The sequence below is a fragment of the Macaca mulatta genome, chromosome 16 (genome assembly GCF_049350105.2).
Source record: "Macaca mulatta isolate MMU2019108-1 chromosome 16, T2T-MMU8v2.0, whole genome shotgun sequence".
Lineage (NCBI taxonomy): Eukaryota > Metazoa > Chordata > Mammalia > Primates > Cercopithecidae > Macaca > Macaca mulatta.
Window position 1 is genome coordinate 6,838,265 of NC_133421.1, and position 20,207 is coordinate 6,858,471.

At 40.6% G+C, this 20,207-nt stretch overlaps 1 protein-coding gene and 1 long non-coding RNA gene across 8 annotated transcripts in view; one reads left to right on the plus strand and one right to left on the minus strand.

Annotated features, from left to right (window-relative positions):
• Positions 1-20,207, plus strand: part of RABEP1 (rabaptin, RAB GTPase binding effector protein 1) — a 104,643-nt gene that overhangs the window by 55,876 nt on the left and 28,560 nt on the right. For 2 of the 7 annotated variants that reach the window (XM_028835942.2, XM_028835943.2), the window contains 4 exons: positions 2,139-2,258; positions 11,189-11,324; positions 14,849-15,027; positions 19,519-19,650. In XM_028835942.2, coding sequence (XP_028691775.1) covers positions 2,139-2,258; positions 11,189-11,324; positions 14,849-15,027; positions 19,519-19,650 — 567 coding nt within the window. Of the gene's footprint in view, positions 1-611; positions 816-2,138; positions 2,259-11,188; positions 11,325-14,848; positions 15,028-19,518; positions 19,651-20,207 lie in introns of those variants that run through there. The other 5 variants (XM_077969939.1, XM_077969941.1, XM_077969940.1 and 2 more) reach the window with 3 other exon arrangements.
• On the minus strand, positions 3,543-8,713 carry LOC144335277 (uncharacterized). Its single transcript, XR_013406008.1, has 2 exons — positions 8,346-8,713; positions 3,543-3,679 (listed from the first exon to the last, which is right to left on the minus strand). It is a non-coding gene; the product is annotated as an uncharacterized LOC144335277 (long non-coding RNA).

Below are 20,207 nucleotides of genomic sequence, written 5' to 3' on the forward strand. Positions count from 1 at the left end.
TAAGTATCAGTTGAGTGGGTGTTGTTGCTTGATGACTGTGTCTAAAGCGAAGTTCTAGAATAGATGTTAGTTTTCCTTCTTTCTCAGTGTCCTTTGGTTTCTGTGTACCACACATTATGTACCACATATGCTTGAACGTAATACCATATAATACTTGAACATAAGGCAACTAAATGTAAAGTGAGACATTTTATCATTGAGAAAATATTAAAAGCTTTTGAGCCAGTTTAAATGAACTTTTACATTATTTTATATGCATACCCATATTTAAAATCACATTATATAAAATAATTAGTAATTGATTTTTCTTTTCAATTGAATTTATCATGCCTTTTTGGTTCTTATTTCTTAGTTCATTCTTCAAATGTATGTGTATTCATGATTTCCACAATCTTTTATTTTTTTAGAACTGTTTTTGATTATCTGAAAAATTGGGAAGATAGTTCCTATATACTCCATGCCTAGTTTCCCCTGTTGTTAATGTTTTACATTAGCATGGTACATTTGTCACAGCTAATAAGCCCATATCAATTTATTCTTATTACCTAAGTCCATTTTTGTATTCAGATTGCATTAGTTTTTACCTAATGTCCTTTTTTTTTCTGTTCTAGGATCCCATCCAGGATACCACATTGCATTTAGTCATATCTCCTTAGGTTCCTCTTGGCTGTGACAGTTTCTCAGATTTTCCTTGTTTTTAATGACCTTTCTGTCATTTTTAAAAGTGCTCTTTAAAGGTTTTGTTTATGATGACATTCAGCACTTGGAATTGTGAAGTCATATTTATATTAATAAATAACTTGATTTGTGATCAATTCTTTGCTTCCTCCCTCCTTCTTTTTCCCTGTTGTTTTTTATCAGATGACCTTTATCAGCATCCTAAACTAGCCTTGACTGAGATATTTTAACTTGTCTTTTCCAAGTAGTATTTAATTCAAAATAAAATAAATGATGACTTTGTAAGGACCTGAAAACAAAGTGAATCTGAACCCCTGTTTTTTGAGGGATATGTGTTTTGGGGAAAATCCACCTCACGTTTGGGCATTTATGATATTTTTCCCTATTGTGCACAACTTAGAATAAGTTTGCACCCATTTAAATTCAGTGAATTAGGTTTTCAGTTTCTCTAGAAGGAAAAAAGCCAACTTTTTGAGCCTGCCTTTGTTTCTCTGCGTGTAAGTGTATGTACATATGAGAAATGAAAATTCGTTTTCTCACCAGTTTACTAGTTTATGTAAGTTGGTTCCTTTTAATCCATGTTTTTGAGAATGGACTTTGGAAAACAATGATAGTTTTAAGGGTCATTCTTTGGGTTTGTTTCATTTAGATGGTAAAAGTAAAATAATATTTAAAGTACTCTGTTTAATTGGATGGAGGCCTTTTTATAGCAACATAATTTTCTAACATTTTGGAAAACACATTATTCTATTTTGGGTGTTTAAAATATAATCAGCCCTTTCATTATTCATAAGAAATTATTGTCTCATGAACTTAGTAACCCAGGAATTTAAAAAATCATTATGGGCTGGGCGCGGTAGCTCACGCCTGTAATCCCAGCACTTTGGGAGGCCGAGGCGGGTGGATCATGAGGTCAGGAGATGGAGACCATCCTGGCTAACACTGAAACCCTGTCTCTACTAAAAATAAAAAAAATTAGCCGGGTGTGGTGGCGGGTGCCTGTAGTCCCAGGTACTCAGGAGGCTGAGGTAGGAGAATAGCGTGAACCTGGGAGGCGGAGCTTGCATGAGCCGAGATCGCGCCACTGCACTCCAGCCTGGGCGACAGAGCGAGACTCCGTCTCAAAAAAAAAAAAAAAAAAAAAAAAAAATTTATTATGTGTATTTCCTTTTATATATTGGATATTTTCTTAATTGATTAACAAGTCAAATTTGTTTCAGTCAATCAGTTTTCCCATTCCCAAATTCTAAATAGAATATTTGGGAAAACTTCAATTATACCTTGACATTCAAAGTAATGCAGTATTTGAAAGTTAGACATTAATTCAGTTTTGTGAATGTTAATATAGTGCCTGGTCGAGTTACTTGTTACATACTAAGTTTTAGCAAATGGAAGGGTTAGAGTTTCTTAGGAAAGCAGTAAATGAATAAGTCGTGGCATTTAATTCTTTTTAACCATAGGCCCAAGAAGATGCTGAGAAACTTCGGTCTGTTGTGATGCCAATGGAAAAGGAAATTGCAGCTTTGAAGGATAAACTGACAGAGGCTGAAGACAAAATTAAAGAGCTGGAGGCCTCAAAGGTTATGAAACATTGTAATCCATTTGCTTGAAACCCAAGATTCTGCCCGAGTACCATGAACAAAATTAGAATCAGTAATAGGGGAAAAAACCCTGTAATTTAGATTATGCATCTTAAGAATCTTTATTTACAATGCAAAAAACTGCCACGCACGGTGGCTCATGCCTGTAATCCCAGCACTTTGGGAGGCTGAGGCGGGCGGATCACCTGAGGTTGGGAGTTCGAGACCGGTCTGACCAACATGGAGAAACCCCATCTCTACTAAAAATACAAATTAGCCGGGCATGGTGGCCCATGACTGTAGTCCCGGCTACTCCCAGCCTCAGGAGACTGAGGCAGGAGAATCAGTTGAAGCCGGGTGACGGAGGTTGCAGTGAGCCGAGATTGCGCCATTGTGCTCCAGCCTGGGCAACAGGAGCGAAATTCCATCTCAAAAAAAAAAAAAGTAATAAATTTAAATCAAAAAACTGCTTTGAGATGGTTTTGCTCTTACGGACATTGAAAATAATCACAATAATGGTGTTTTATCACAAGTGGCTGCTTTGTCACAAAGTTAGTGTTCATTTTCTTAAGAAAATGAGACCCCGTCTCATTCATTTTCCTATTAAGGAAAATAAACTGTTCAAAGTTGACCTTGTTTTCTGATGGCAGCTCCAGCATTGATGTTTTAGAGATAATGTAGCTATGGTATTGCTGAATTTGTTGGCCATAAAGACACAGCAAAAGAATTAAAGTAGGAACAGGCCAGGTGTTGTGGCTCACACCTGTAATCCCAATACTTCAGGAAGCCAAGGCAGGAGAATTGCTTGCACCCAGGAATTTAAGACCAGCCTGGGCAACATAGTGAGACTCCCGTCTCTACAAAAAATTTTCAGAAAATTAGCCAGACGTGGTGGTGCATGCCTGTTGTCCCACCTACTTGGAGACTGAGATGGGAGGATTACTTGAGCTCAGGAGTTTGAGACTACAGTGAACTGGCACTCTAGACTGGGTGACTGAATGAGACCCTGTTCCCCACACCCAAAAAAAAGGAAGAAAGTAGGAACAAAAGAAGCAGTGAGAGAATAAGCAAAAACAATATAAAAATAAATGGGAATTTATCAATAGTCTTGGTAAATGTAAACTGATACCTATGTTTAAAAGAGATTATCACATTGGATTGTAAAAATCTAACTATATTACTTGTAAGAGCTATGCCTAAAATCAAACTACAAGGTAAGATTGAAAATATTAGCCAGGCATAGTGGTGTGAGCCTGTGGTCCCATCTACTTGAGAGGCTGAGATGGGAGAATTACTTCAACCTAAAAGGTTGAGGTTGCAGTGAGCCATGATCATGCCGCTGCACTCCAGCCTAGGTGATAGAGTGAGACTCTGTCTTAAAGGAAGGCCGGGCGCGGTGGCTCATGCCTGTAATCCCAGCACTTTGGGAGGCCGAGGTGGGTGGATCACCTGAGGTCAGGAGTTCGAGACCAGCCTGGCCAACATGGTGAAACCCTGTCTCTACTAAAAATACAAAAATTAGCCAGGCATGGTGGCACACGCCTGTAGTCCCTTCTGTTTGGGAGGCTGAGGCAGGATAATTTCTTGAACCCGGGAGGTGGAGGTTGTTGCGGTGAGCTGAGACTGCACCACTGCACTCCAGCATGGGCAACAGATGAGACTCCATCTCAAAAAAAAAAAAAAAAAGAAAAGAAAAAAGATTGAAAATAAAGGAATAAAAATATACCATGTAAATTCGAACCAAAAGAAAGCTGCTATAGCGAGTGTATTATCACAAAGATAGGATAAGGGGGAAAAGCCACTAATAGAGATAAAGAAGGATCCTATCTAAAAAACAGTTCATAAGTAAGATATAATAGTCATGAACTTGAATGCACTTTACATAGTCATGAAATGCATGAACTAATAATGACAATTACAAGAAGAAACTGACTTTCACAAATACAGTAGCAGATTAAAATTGACCTTTAGAGAATATAATCAGAAAAAATTATTAGTAGAGCTATAGACATTTTGAACTATCAGGTTAATAATTTAGTTGTAGTTGACACACAGAACTTGGTATCCAAGAACAAGATAGTATCACATACAGTACTAGGACATAATAGTTAAAAGCTCAGCATTTGGTAGCCTGGGTTACCTTGGGTAAATTACTTAATCATACTGTGCTTTGATTTTCTCAACTGTGAAATGGGGATAATAAGCCCACCTTAATAGTCGCCATGTGGCTATTATGAGGAACATATAAATTCCTATAATAGCCACCATATGGCTATTATGAGGAACATGTAAATTAATACCTATAAACATTTAGGATAGTATCTGGGACAAGTTGTAGTTATTTTTAGATACATTATCTTAGAATTGAGGTTACACAGACCCAATTCTGTAACTATGGGTTATTCAGTTATTTACATTAAAATGATAGTTAAAATGCCTGGACATGAAAAAAATACTCATGGAAAAAGTAATTACAAAATATTTAGAATGATGTGAATAATGCCAGATCTTAAAAAAAAAAAAGTACAAATTGAGCCAGGCACAGTGGCTCATGCCTGTAATCCCAGCACTTTGGGAGGCTTAGGTGGGTGGATCGCCTGAGGTCAGGAGACTTCGGGACCAGCCTGGCCAACATAGTGAAACCCCATCTCTGCTAAAAATGCAAAAAATTAGCTGGGCATGGTGGCAGGCGCTTATAATCCCAGCTACTGGGGAGGCTGAGGCAGGAGAATTGCTTGAACCCGGGAGGCAGAGGTTGCAGTGAGCTGAGATATTGCCATTGCACTCCAACCTTGGCAACAAGAGCAAAACTCTGTCTCAAAAAAAAAAAAGACTGAAAATAAATGGAAATGAATAATATAAATAATATAAATTTGTGAAATAGAAAAGCAAAAGAACAATAGAGAATATCAGTATAATGAAGAAATGGAAAACCTATACACAAATCTCTAGTAAGACTGATCAGAAAAAATGAAAACAAAAAAAGAGAAATCAGAAGTGAGGCCAAGTGGGGAGGCTCATGCCTGTAATCCTAGCACTTTGTGAGGCTGAGGCAGAAGGATCACTTGAGCTCAAGGGGTTGAGGCTGTGGTGAGCCATGATGGTGCCACTGCACACCAGCCTGGGCAAGGGAGCCTGTCTTAAAAACAAAAAAAAAAACAGAGGACATAACTACAAATCAGTAGAAATTTAAAAATAACAAGTACTATAAACAATGTCACACAAATAAATTTGAAAACAGATGAAAAAAAATTTCTAATAAAAGATAGCCAAAATTGTTCCAAAACAGGAAAGCTAAGGTAGTCAGTAATTATTAAAGAAAGTGGATCTAGAGTAAAAAATCTTATTGTCTGTTGACTCCTCTCACCGAAAGACATTAAACTGTTGGTTTTACAGGTAAGTTTTTCCAGACTTTCTGGAAAGAGCAAATTCTTATATTTTACAAAATCTCAGGGAATACAAAAAGAGAGAAAGCTCTCCAAATCATTTTATGAGACTAGTAGATCTTCACTACAAGTGAACAAACACATAGAAAGGTAGTATGAGAAAAAATTACCGATCTGTCTCAGGAGTACAGAAGCTAAAATTTTCAGCATTGTAGCTAAAATAAACGGGGAGAAATACATCATGACTAAGTAGGGTTTATTCCCAGAAATTTATCAGAAAATCTATTATTGCAATGTACACATAAAATGATTGGAGAAGAACAGCATATTCGTCTTGGATTCAGAAAACTATTTGAGAAATTTAACCACAATAACTTAGTAAGGGGCTATTAATCAAACCTTTAGCAAACATAGTTAAGGATGAATATTTAGCAGCCTTACCGTTAATGATGGGAACATTCTGGGGCAGACCCATGCCCAGTAATTCAGAAATGAGGTATAAGAACTGGAAAGAAAGCTACGAGACTGATTCAATTGTCTATATAAAGAAACCAGGGAATGTACAACAGATAGTTAGACTTAATAAGAGTTCAACAATTTGAAAGTTGTTCTAACAAAATCAACATACAAAAATAGTTGTTTTTCTGTGCGCCAGTTGAAGAATGCAGTGGGGGGAGAAAGATTGATCCTATTCACAAGAGTTAAAAAAAAAAAAAAAAATAGTTACCTACCAATATAGCTAAACAAAGATGGGCAGGGTCCTTAGAGACTACATCATAAATGAGGACCTGAATCTGTGTATTTTCCTGAATGAAAAGATAGAGCATTGGGCCAGGTGCGGTGGCTCACACCTGTAACCTAGCACTTTGGGAGGCCAAGGTAGGGGGATCACCTGAGGTTAGGAGTTTGAGACAAACCTGGCCAACATGGCGAAACCCGGTCTCTTTATTAAAAGTACAAAAATTAGCTGAGCATGGTGGCGGAAGCCCAGCTACTCAGGAGGCTGAGGCAGGAGAATTGCTTTAACCCAGGAGGCAGAGGTTGCAGTGAGCTGAGGTCGTGCCACTGCACTCTAGCCTGGGCGATAAAGCGAGACTGCGTCTCAAAGAAAAAAAAAAAACCCTCCATTTGTATCCCCAAATTTTTAAATTTTACTCAGAATTCAACAGGGTTTAATAAGGAGCTTGATTAATTCAGTTCTAGAAATAGACTTCATATAGAGAAATAAAGGAACAGAAATATACTTAGCAAAATTTTGAAGACAAGATGAGGAGACTTGGCCTACCTATCAGATAGTAGGACCTCAGTAAAGCTACTATAATTAAGATAGTTTGTTACTGGTTTAGGGATAAACAGATGGATCAATAAAACAGCCCAGAAATAGACCTACATATATGTGTAAATTTGATGTATGACAGGTGGCATTACAGATCAGTGGGGGAAGAATGGATTGTTAAAAAATACCCTTTTTGGCTGGGTGCGGTGGCTCACACCTGCCATGCCAGCACTTTGGGAGGCCAAGGCAGGTGGATCACCTGAGGTCAGGAATTCGGGACCAGCCTGGCCAATGTGGTGAAACCCTGCCTCTACTTGGCTGGGCATGGTGGCTAACGCCTGTAATCCCAGCACTTTGGGAGGCCAAGGCCAGTGGATCACGAGGTCAGGAGATCGAGACCATCCTGGCTAACATGGTGAAACCCCGTCTCTACTAAAAATACAAAAAATTAGCTGGGTATGGTGGCGGGCGCCTATAGTCCCAGCTACTTGGGAGGCTGAGGCAGGAGAATGGCATGAACTCATGAGGCAGAGCTTGCAGTGAGCCGAAATTCTGCCACTGCACTCCAGCCTGGGCGACAGAGGGAGACTCTGTCTCAAAAAAAAAAAAGAAACCCTGCATCTACTAAAAATACAAAAATTAGCCAGGCATCCGCCTGTAATTCCAATTACTTGGGAGGCTGAGGCAGGAGAACCGCTTGAACCTGGGAGGTGGAGGTTGCAGGGAGCCAAGATCTCACCATTGCACTCCAGCCTGGGCGACAAGTGAAACTCTGTCTCAAAAAAAAAAAATAATAATACATAAGTTATTATCTGGCCATGTGCGGTGGCTCATGCCTGTAATCCCAGCACTTTGGGAGGCTGAGGTGGGCAGATTGCTTGAGCTTAGGAGTTCAAGACCAGCCAGCACAACATAGTGAAACTCTTTCTTTACAAAAAATACAAAAATTAGCCAGATATGGTGGTGCTTGCCTGGAGTCCCAGCTACTTGGGACTGAGGCACCAGAATCACTTGAACCCAGGAGGTGGAAGTTGTAGTGAGCCGAGATTGCGCCACTGCACTCCAGCCTGGGCGACAGGTTTATTCCTAAACCAGTAACAAACTATCTTAATTATAGTAGCTTGACTGCAAGTCGTACTATCTGATAGGTAGGCCCACTCTCTCCACCTTGTCTTCAAAAAGATTTTTTTTTTTTTGGAGTCAGTCTTGCTGTGTCACCTAGGCTGAAGTGCGGTGGCACAATCTTGGCTCACTGCAACCTCCGCCTCCCAGTTTCAAGCAATTCTCCTGCCTCAGCCTCTCGAGTAGCTGGGATTACAGGCCTGGGCCACTGCACCTGGCTAATTTTTGTATTTTTAGTGGAAACGGGGTTTTGTCATGTTGTTGGCCAGGCTGATCTCGAACCCCTGACCTCATGTGATCCACTCACCTTGGCCTCCAAAAGTGCAGGGATTACAGGCTTGAGCCACCGCGCCCGGCCCCAGGGTTTCTTAAGACAAAAATACTGACTGTGAAAGGAAAACTGGCAAGTTTAGCTACATTATAAAGTTCTTTGTTAAAAGATACTATTAATACAAAAAGTTGAAAAGAGAAGCTACAGACTATAAGAAGATATCAGTACCTCTTAACTGACAAAATATTAATATCCAAAATAATTAAAAAAATTGCTAAGTTGGCTGGACGCGGTGGCTTACACCTGTAATCCCAGTACTTAGATTGCTTGAGACCAGGAGTTTGAGAGCAGCCTGGGCAACATGGAGAAACCCTGTCTCTACTAAAAATACAAAAAATTAGCCAGGCGTGATGGCGGGTGCCTATAGTCCCAGCTACTTGGGAGGCTGAGACACAAGAATTGCTTGAACCCGGGAGATGGAGGCTGCAGTGAGCCTAGGTTGCGCCACTGCACTCCAGCCAGAGCAACAGAGCGAGACACTCTCGAAATTGCCAAGTCCACAAGTGACAAATAATTCTGAAGAAAAACAGGTAAAGTGGCCAAGTGCGGTGGCTCGCGCCTGTAATCCCAGCACTTTGGGAGGCCGAGGCGGGCGGATCACGAGGTCAGGAGATGGAGACCATCCTGGCTAATGAGGTGAAACCTCGTCTCTACTAAAAATACAAAAAATTACCCGGGCGAGGTGGCGGCGCCTGCAGTCCCAGCTACTCGGGCGGCTGAGGCAGGAGAATGGCGTGAACCCGGGAGGCGGAGCTTGCAGTGAGCCGAGATCGTGCCACTGCACTCCAGCCTGGGCGACAGAGCGAGACTCCGTCTCAAAAGAAAAAAGAAAAACAGGTAAAGTATAGCCAGGTGGCACACACTTGTAATCCCAGCTACTTGGGAGGCTGAGGCATGAGAATTGCTTGAACCCAGGAGCTGGAGGTTGAGGTTGCAGTGAGCTGAGATTGCGGCACCGCCCTCCAGCCTGGACGACAAATTGAGACTCGGTCTCTGTAAAAAAAAAAGAAAAAGAAAAAAGAAAAAAACAAACAGGTAAAGTGTATGCTCAGTCATTGAACAAAAGAGGAAACCAGAATAGTCAAGGCATGTGAAAAGATATTCAACATTCAACCACACTAGAAATTGGGGAAATGTAAATCAAAGTGGGACACCATTTTACCCTAACCGGGTTGTAAGTGCTACAGAGAAATCTGTCGCATTCACCGACGACTGGTGTATGTGAAACTCTTCCGTTCAAGGCACTGTTGTCAAATTGTACTCCCAGGTGACTGTTTCTGGTTTCTTATGGCCCTTGTTGCTTCTCTGTACTTTCTCCTGCATAGATCCTAATACCATGTACATTTTCCCGAATAGGTAATTTCAGTGGTTGGTGTGCACCCTCTCCTTGTCCCCTGGCTTCTTGTAGATGTCCATTTGTTTTTGGTTTTGGTCATTACAGGGTATGGAACTCAAAGTAATTCAAAGTTACTCAGAGTCCTGCTCAGTAGTTTTCAAATATTAGAAATTCATTATTAATTAAACCAAATGTTTATCCCAAAAAATAATAACTGGTAGAATTAGTGGGTTATATACCACCATTTTAAATCTGCCATATGGACTCTTTTACCATCAGCTGAATTACCCCCGTCTTCAGGTGTCAGAGAAAGCATTTCACGATAGTTGCGACTTTACCATTCTTTGTTCATATCACGTGCTGGACTGTCAGCCTTCAGTGAAGCATCAAATGATTGCTTACATAGTCATTTAAATCTTTGACTATTATTGCATGATGGCCTAGAAGTAAAGATAACTGAAAACAGAGAAACCATTTTAAGTTTGAAGAAATAGGAAGATAAAGGGCATGAAAAGGACTTTGAATGTGATATTAGATATAACCATTCGAAAAAGTTGAAAGTTAACTGAAAGGTTAGAATTTAGAATGGACAATTTATGTGACAGGTTAAAGTGACATAATCCTTGATTTTCTGGGGAATTAATTTTTTTTTGGTTATAACTTTCCTATATTAGACTATATTGTTACTATTTTGAGTATTACACTTAATTGATCAACAGAAATAAAGCATTGTTTTTAAAAGATGTGGTTTTATTATTATTTTTTGGAAACAGGGTTTCTCCATGTTTCCCAGGCTAGTCTCAAACTCCTGAACTCAAGCATTCTGCCCACCTTTGCCTCCCAAAGTGCTAGGATTACAGGCATGAGCCAACATGCCTGGGCAAGATGTGATTTTAAAAAGTATTCTGCATTTGCCTTTAAGTCATTACAATGTGAGACTAGTTATTTGTTCCATCATAATTTCCTCTTTTTCACTTCCATAAGTATATGTATCTGTGAAAATGTCTTTATACATTAAATATATAAATTTACATTTGGAATTCCCTCACCAGAAATAAAAGGAAAGCAAACTTAAAAGTGTATGGTATCATTTTTGTCCTTAGAAATTATCAATTTAAAAAAGCAAAACATACCTGGTGTTACTATTATGGCTAAAACAGACACATGCATATGTTGCTGTGGGAATACAAATTGGAACTACGTTTTTGAAAAGCAAGGGACAAAACTGTTATGTGAAATCTCAATTGTATATTTTATTCTGGTGGTATGATTATGGATGACATCTGTTAATTATGTTATTTTCCCAGTTTTCTATATTATTTTATAATTAAAAATTATAAATGGTAATTTTTGTAGATGTAAAATGTAGATGTAAAAGTGTCAGTTTTTTTTAAGGCATAGCCAAAACTTACCATCATTTTGTATCTAAGATAGAAACTGTTGTAAATTTCAGTTTAATGGAATTGCATCTTCTTTCAGGTTAAAGAACTGAATCATTATCTGGAAGCTGAGAAATCTTGTAGGACTGATCTAGAGATGTATGTAGCTGTTTTGAATACTCAGAAATCTGTTCTACAGGAAGATGCTGAGAAACTGCGGAAAGAATTGCATGAAGGTAAATAAATATTCTGTATATTTTTATCTTTGTCTCTAAGAACCATATAAGTTAAATTGATGTTGACTAATAACAATGACAAATCTTAAAATAACAATGCAACATGTTAGTGATTCAATTTAAGCCTTACAGTTGGTTTAAATGCACTCATGCAAACCTGAAATTATGGATTTTCCTTCATGACCTCAGTAATAACTTTACAAGGCAGCGCTCACTCCTATAATTCCAGCATTTTGGGAGGCCAAGGCGGGCAGATCACCTGAGGTCAGGAGTTCGAGACCAGCCTGGCCAACATGGCGAAAACCTGTCTCTACTGAGAAAACAAAAATTAGCCAGATGTGGTGATGCACACCTGTTATCCCAGCTACTCGGGAGGTTGAGGCACAAGAATCACTTGAACCCAGGAGGCAGAGGTTGCAGTGAGCCGAGCTCACACCACTGCACTCTGGCTTGGGTGACAGAGTGAGACTTCATCTCAAAAAAAACAAAAAACAAAAAACCCAACTTCACCAGGCATGAACTTTGGGCAGAAAGATAATAAAGCTGGGAATTTCTCCGTAAATTACTTTTCCCCCCACACTCATTTTGATGGAGGTGTATTAGCAAAAGTTAAAATTGGAAAGGGCAGAGAGTGTATTCTGGAGGCCCCAAGTACTGTCCTGTTTTTAAGGGACAGTTTTGATTTCACTAGTCTGGTAGCAGAGTGATACAGAAATTGACTCTGTTTTCCAGGGGCACATTCTTTCCCCACTAAAATATTATTAAAATAACCCAAACTTTGAGTAAAGTTTTGGCCTTCAGGAAACAGTTTCCAAGTGTGCTATTGCAATAAAAAGACACTCATATTCTTAAAGGTGTCCAAAAGAACTAGTTCAGTTTAAACTATGTCCCTCTAACACTTCCAGAAATAATGTAAATTATTGAGACTATCAAACCTTCCTAATAACCCTTGAAAAGTACCTGAGAAGGTTGGCCAGGCACGGTGGCTCAAGCCTGTAATCCCAGCACTTTGGGAGGCCGAGACGGTGGATCACGAGATCGGGAGATCGAGACCATCGGCTAACACGGTGAAACCCCGTCTCTGCTAAAAAATACAAAAAACTAGCCGGGCGAGGTGGCGGGCGCCTGTAGTCCCAGCTACTCGGGAGGCTGAGGCAGGAGAATGGCGTGAACCCAGGAGGCGGAGCTTGCAGTGAGCTGAGATCCAGCCACTGCACTCCAGCCTGGGCGACAGAGCAAGACTCTGTCTCAAAAAAAAAGAGAAAAGTACCTGACCTGAGAAGGTTAATTAAAATGAGGAAGGACGTGGAGTAATTTCCATACTGAAACACTCACAATAAAAAATAGAGTCTTTTTTTTGAGACGGAGGTTCGTTCTTGTCGCCTAGGCTGGAGTGCAATGGTGCGATCTCAGCTCACCGCAACCTCCACCTCCTGGGTTCAAGTGATTCTCCTGCTTCAGCCTCCCAAGTACCTGGGATTATAGGATGTGCCACCACGCCTGGCTAATTTTGTATTTTTATTAGAGATGGGGTGTTTCTCCATGTTGGTCAGGCCGGTCTCAAACTCCCGACCTCAGGTGATCCACCTGCCTCGGCCTCCCAAAGTGCTCGGATTACAGGTGTAAGCTACCACGCCTGGCCCAGATAGGCTTCTTAAAAGAAGTTGTCCTTAAGTGGAGTTTTGGAAGGTGGGTAGGTGCTTGTCAGGTACTCAGAAGCATGGCATTCAAGGTCATTTGCATGTGATGCAGTTAGGTAAGGAAGTCTAAGAAAAGCAGTTCAGCACAATTAGAATACAAGAGGCAATGGGCAAAATGTGAGTTTGGAGCAGTAGAAACAGACCAGTACATAGAGGTTTTATGCTAAGAATATTGGACTTGATCATCTGGGCAGTTCGGAGCCTCTGAAGGTTTTTTTATTTCCTTTGTGTTTTTTTTTTTTTTTTTGAGATGGAGTCTTGCCCTTGTCACCCAGGCTGGAGTGCAGTGGTGCGATCTCGGCTCACTGCAAGCTCCGCCTCCTGGGTTCATGCCACTCTCCTGCCTCAGCCTCCCAAGTAGCTGGAACTACAGGTGTGTGCCACCACGCCCAGCTAATTTTTTTTGTATTTTTAGTAGAGATGGGGTTTCACTGTGTTAGCCAGGATGGTCTTGATCTCCTGACCTCGTGATCCACCCACCTCAGCCTCCCAAAGTGGTGGGATTACAGGCATGAGCCACTGCGCCCAGCCTATTTTCTCTGAAATAATAGTTTTATTAAGATAAAATTTGCATGCCATAAAGTTCACTCGTTAAAGTATACAATTCAGTAGTTTTTAATATATTCACAAAATTGTGCCCTATCACCACTGTCTACTTCCAAAACATTTTCATTACCTCAAAAAGAAATCCTGTACCCATTTACCGTCACTTCCTATGTCTTACCTCCAGCCCTTGGCAACCACTAATCTCCTTTCTATCTCTGTGGACTTGCCTGTTTTGGACTTTGATGTGAATGGGATTTTGTAATATGTGCCTTTTTGTGTCTGGGTTCAGTGAAGGGTTTTTGACTGGAGAGGTAATATTTGTTTTGCATTTTAGAAAGTTCAATCTAATAGCACTGTGGTGAATAGAATAGGGAGGGCAAGACTGAGGGCAGAAGAATGAAAAAGGGGCCTCTGTTGTAGTTGTTTAAGTCATAAGCGCTGGTCTAAGGCAGAAGCCAGAAGATAGATGTATCATATTGCAGAGGAGGCTGAATTAGCAGGTCTCTGTCATAGCTGAATATGTTGGGGTGAGGAAAAGTCAGAAGTATGAGCTGTCTTGGGTTTCTGACTTGGTAGATGGGTAGATGGATCATGCTACCTCCTCTCTTTTCAGTAGAAGATGGCTGAGCTGATGAGTATCAACAACACATACATTTTACAAAGATTCCTTGACCTGTCATAAGAAGTCTATATTAACTGGACCCAGTGAGGATTTCTGGATAACAGATTTATCAGAATGTATTAAACACAATTAGGAGTGTTTATTCCACCTTTGGCCTTTGGAGCAATGTTTCCCAAAGTATATTCTCTAGAATACTTGTTATTTGAGTTGTACTGTGAAAAGTTTTTTTTTTCTTTTGCCAAATAGATTTAGGAAAGGTTATATTATATATCACCTTCCAAGAAAACATAGACATAATTAAGACCCCGAGTTCAAAGTCCTGCAGTAAAGAAATCTTTAAAAATTTATTTAATTATGGAGGAGCCTTTGCAAAATAATAATAATAATAATAATAATAATAAATTTATCCCTTTAACCTGAAGTTTCTAAGACTTTACTAAGCACAGAAATCTTTCTTTGCTGTGTTCCTAGGAGTCCACTTTGGGAGACTCTGCTTTAAAGAGATGATGTGGGGATAGGTTGCCCCTTGGTCCAGCTAAGAATAGAATCCTAGAGATGTGGACCATTGGTCAGACCTGGCTAGGAGCCCTGTGCCAAAGAAATTGCCTACATTAAAATTCAGTGTTTTTGATTTGTGGTGGGGGGTTCCTAAACAGTTTGCCATCTCTTGGAGCAAGAGCGACAACAACACAACCAGTTAAAGCATACGTGGCAGAAGGCCAATGACCAGTTTCTGGAATCTCAGCGTTTACTGATGAGAGACATGCAGCGAATGGAGATTGTGCTAACTTCAGAACAGCTCCGACAAGTTGAAGAACTGAAGAAGAAAGATCAGGTGAATAGAAGTTTTGAGGTCTGATTTGCCTTGTCAGTAATGTCCCCCACCACATGTGATTGCATTACCTTATGTGTATTAGAGACTGACTTAAGCTGCAACAAGGTGATATATGCCACTTTTAAAAACATAACAGCTACATTTGAGGGGCTTTGTTTTTCATCTTTAGAAATGGCCTCCTCTAGGGGGTGGGGAAACTGATTTAGAAATGGTCTTCAGTGACTGCAGGATGCAGCAGTGCATACTTCGGAGAAAATCTTTCTCTCCCCTGCTGACCAGTTCTCCCAGTGCTCCTGTGTTTTATCAGTCCAGGCCAAATCTTGGGTGACATTGCTGTAAAACAAGCTTGTCCAACCTGCAGCCCTTGGCTTTGAATGCAACCCAACAGAAATTTGTAAACTTTGTTAAAACATTATGAGATTTCTTTTGCAATCTTTTTTTGTTTGTTTGTTTGTTTTAGCTCATCAGCTGTCGTTAGTGTTAGTGTATTTTGTGTGTAGCCAAGACAGTTCTTCTTCAATGTGGCCCAGGGAAGCCAAAAGATTGGACACCCTGCTCTAAAAGCTCTACTAGGTGACATGATATGAATGGAGAGGCTGAGTAATAGGAGGTGGCAGATGTTCAGAGCGCTGCATATTTAGGTTCCTGTCTTCTCCTTATCTTTTAGTTATTTAAATTGCATGAATTATATATATATATTTTTACACATTGTCATAATTTTTTTGTTTTAAATACAGTGGAAAAAATAAATATGAAGTGATCAAGTGAAAAATCTTCCTTAACATCTCCCACACCTCCCCTTGTCAGAAGATTGTTTTACCATTTGGTAGAGAGTCTTCTAAACCAGTTCTGTGTGTTCATGATACACATTTAGGGTATAGTTTTCCTCTTACACAACTATGGTTATACTATAAGTATTTATTCTAGGCAGGGCATGGTGGTTCACGTCTATAATCCCAACACTTTGGGAGGCTGAGGCGGGAGGATTGCTTGAGCCCAAGAGGTCAAGACCAGCCTGGGCCATATAGTGAGACTCTGTTTCTACAAAAAATAAAAAAATAAAAAAAAAATAGGCCGGGCGCGGTGGCTCAAGCCTGTAATCCCAGCACTTTGGGAGGCCGAGACGGGCGGATCATGAGGTCAGGAGTTCGAGACCATCCTGGCTAACACGGTGAAACCCCGTCTCTACTAAAAAATACAAAAAACTAGCCGGGCGAGGTGGCGGGCGCCTGTAGTCCCAGCTACTCGGGAGGCTGAGGCAGGAGAATGGCGTAAAAACTTGGGAGGCAGAGCTTGCAGTGAGCTGAGATCCGGCCACTGCACTCCAGCCTGGGTGACACAGAGAGACTCCGTCTCAAAAAAAAAAAAAAAAAATAGCTGGGCATGGTGGCACGTGCCTGTAGTTCCAGCTACTTGGGAGGCTGAGGTGGGAGGATCACTTGATCCTGGAGGCGGAGGCTGCAGTGAGCTATGATCACACTATTGCACTTCAGCTGTGGGTTACAAAGCAAGATCTTGTCTCAAAAAAAAGTGTATGTATTTCCCATATGCATTATCCTGGATATATTTTCATATCAACGTTGTATTTTGCTCTTGACTGTGGCATGGAGGCACCATATTGATTTACCCTTTCTCCTTGTAGTGGGCATCTAGGTGGTACCCCTTTTCTTGTCATCTCAAATAATGTTGCAGCTAAATCCTTGACCATATTGTGTATGTGTGCAGATATTTCCCTAGGATAGCTATGTAAAAGTGTTCCCTGCCTTTCTAAGTATCTTGTCAAACATTTCAAATTGCTTTATGTGACTTAGGTTAGATTTTGTTTTGCAAAGTTTCTTTTTTTTTTTTTTTTTTTGAGACGGAGTCTCGCTCTGTCGCCCAGGCTGGAGTGCAGTGGCCAGATCTCAGCTCACTGCAAGCTCCGCCTCCCGGGTTCCCGCCATTCTCCTGCCTCAGCCTCCCGAGTAGCTGGGACCACAGGCGCCGCCACCTCACCCAGCTAATTTTTTGTGTTTTTAGTAGAGACGGGGTTTCGCCGTGTTAGCCAGGATGGTCTCGATCTCCTGACCTTGTGATCTGCCCGTCTCGGCCTCCCAAAGTGCTGGGATTACAGGCTTGAGCCACCGCGCCCGGCCAGTTTCTTCTTTTTTAAATTTCCTTTTTGTCTCTTAATTTGGACTCATTCGTCTTACATGTAGTCAAAGCCAACATAAGGATTTTTTTTTTTTTTTTGAGACAGGGTTTCACTCCAGTCACCCAGGCTGGAGTGCAGTGGCACAATCTTGGCTCACTGCAACCTCCGCCTCTCGGGCTCAAGCGATTCTTCTGTCTCAGCTGCCCAAGTAGCTGGGACTACAGGAGTGTGCCACCACGCCTGGCTAATTTTTGTATTTTTAGTAGATACAGTGTTTCACCACGTTGCCCAGGCTGGTCTCAAACTCCTGACCTCTAGTGATCTGCCTGTCTCAGCCTCCCAAAGTACTGGGATTACAGGCGTGAGCCACCACGACCCCCTGACATAAGGATTTAGATTCTAAAGTACAGATCTTATCCTGCCTCCCCTGCCGCCCATTAAAAGAGTCTAAATGTGGCCGGGTGCGGTGGCTCACATCTGTAATCCCAGCACTTTGGGAGTCCAAGGCGGGTGGATCACCTCAGGTCAGGAGTCTGAGACCAGCGTGGTCAACATGGCAAAACTCTGTCTCTACTAAAAATACAAAAATTAGCCGGGTCTGGTGGCACGTGTCTGGAGTCCCAGCTACTTGGGAAGCTGAGGCAGGAGAATCACTTGAACCTGGGAGGCGGAGGTTGCAGTGAGCTGAGATCGCATCATGCCTTCCAGCCTGGGTGACAGAGTGAGACTCTGTCTCAAAAAAACAAAAACAAAAAGAGTCTAAACTTTACTAAGATGATCATTTAAAACTTTTGAACATTTATTGAGCTCTTACTGTGTGCTAGCATTGTGCTAAGGCTTTATGTATAAATCTTTATCTCAAGTGCTTATCAAAAAAAAAAAAAAAAAAAACTGAACTCTCCATAAGTGGTAGGGACTACAGTTATACAGTTCCTGTGTTCTAGAGTAGTGAACAGGCTGAGAGGTAATGTATGGCCCATCTGAGGCTTGAACAATCTCTGATTCCAGAGTCTGAGTGCTTACTCACCACCTCTTTCTCCGTGTCTTTTACTTCTCCTGTGCCTGTCCATTTTTCATCCACAGAAAATTACACAGAATTCCCCCACAGGCCTGCTTTTCCATGTTTCTGTCTTTTGCGTGTGCTTCCTTTCTCCCTGGAACCCTTAATTGTCTCTTCTCATGCAACTGGCAAACTTACCTTACTGATCTTTCAAGATTCAGCTGAAGTGTTACCTCCTTTGGGCCCCCTTTGCTGGTTCCTTCAGATGAAATCAGTCATTGTTTTTCCTCCTTCTTTATAACCTTGTACATACTTGTAAGTGTGTGTCTCTCCTCACTAGGCTGTTTTAGGGTACACTGAAGGTATAAGATATCTCACTCATCTTTGTTGAGTGAATTATTCTGTTAACTTTAATCATTCCTAAGGTATAAGGTATCTCACTCATCTTTGTTGAATGAATTATTCTATCAACTTTAATCATTCCTTTTGTATTCATATACATTTGTTAATGTTTCTAATGGATGTGTAACATTATAAAAACTTTTTTGGGAGGGGTGTGGTGTCTCATGCCTGTATTCCCAATGCGTTGAGAGGCCAAGGCGGGAGGATCTCTTGAGCCTGGGAGTTTGAGACCAGCCAGGACAACAGCGTGAGATCCCATCTATACAAAAAAACCCAAAAAATTAGCCAGGCATGGTGGTGCATGCCTGTGATCCTGGCTACACGAGAGGCTGAGGCAGGAGGATTGCTTGAGTCCAGGAGTTCAAGACCAGCCTCGGCAACAAAGTGAAACCCTGTCTCTACAAAAAATAAAAAAATTAGGCAGTCGTGGTGGCACATGCCTATGATCCCAGCTATATGAGAGGATGAGGTGGGAGAATTGCTTGAGCCCAGGAGATCGAGGCTGCAGTGAACCATGTTTGCACCACTGCATTCTAGCCTGAGTGTCAGAGCAAGACCTTGTCTCAAAAACAGACTTTTTCGTATTTATTTTCTACAGTAATCACAAGGAATGTTCTGTGTAAAAAAAATTTTTTTTTTTTTTTCATGGATCATTTGAAGAGTCAGTTTTGCTTTCTTTTGTTTCGCCTTACTTTATGCAGTATACTTTTCTTGGAAGCTGCTTCCTGATTTCTTCTTTATACCAGGGTTCTTAGTTTGTGCTTATAGTATTAAAATATTTTGTCATTTCCAGAGGCCCTTATATGGGATTATAAACAAAGGAGCGTAAGTGTCCAGTTTTCTTGTATCATAATGCTCTGTTCTTTCTTATTTGTTTTGAATGGTTAAAGAACTATGTCACTTATTAAGTAGGTTACTTGGGTCACATATATGTTTTTTTCTTCCTAACTTTTAGGAGGATGATGAACAACAGAGACTCAATAAGAGAAAGGATCACAAAAAAACAGATGTTGAGGAAGAAATAAAAATACCAGTAGTGTGTGCTTTAACTCAAGAAGAATCTTCAGCCCAGTTATCAAATGAAGAGGTATAGTGAGTCTATAATTAAAGTCATTATATACACAATGTCAATAATTTTAGCTTACTCATACATCAGTTAATTACATTGTCCATATGAGAAGTGAGAAGTTCATTTTATCTAACTAGGTGAAAGTTAGATAAAAATGACAGTATTTATTTTCAGTTGTTTTTATGGCATTATAGGTAGCACTGTTTGAAACCTGTTGTAGCTTCATTCACTGTCTGAAATAATTAGATGTTCTTTTTCCCAGTATTTCCCAAATTTAATGCATTAAAATAAACCTTTAAACAATGTCTGCAAAATCTTTTTTGATGTGAATAGTACATATTGCTAATACTTGTCTTTTTTGTTTAAAAGAGATTATCTAAAGCGCTGAAATGCTTAACTCCCTATAGCATATATATGAGTATTAACCAGTATTAGGTTTTCATCCCTGACGGCAGTGGGTGAGGTTTGGCAGATTGCAACAACACAGGGTGAAACGTTTCAGGTACTAGGAATGAGTAGAGTAGAGGGACCTGGAAGTGTTAGGTGTTCTGTGGCCTTGGCACCTCTCACCCGCA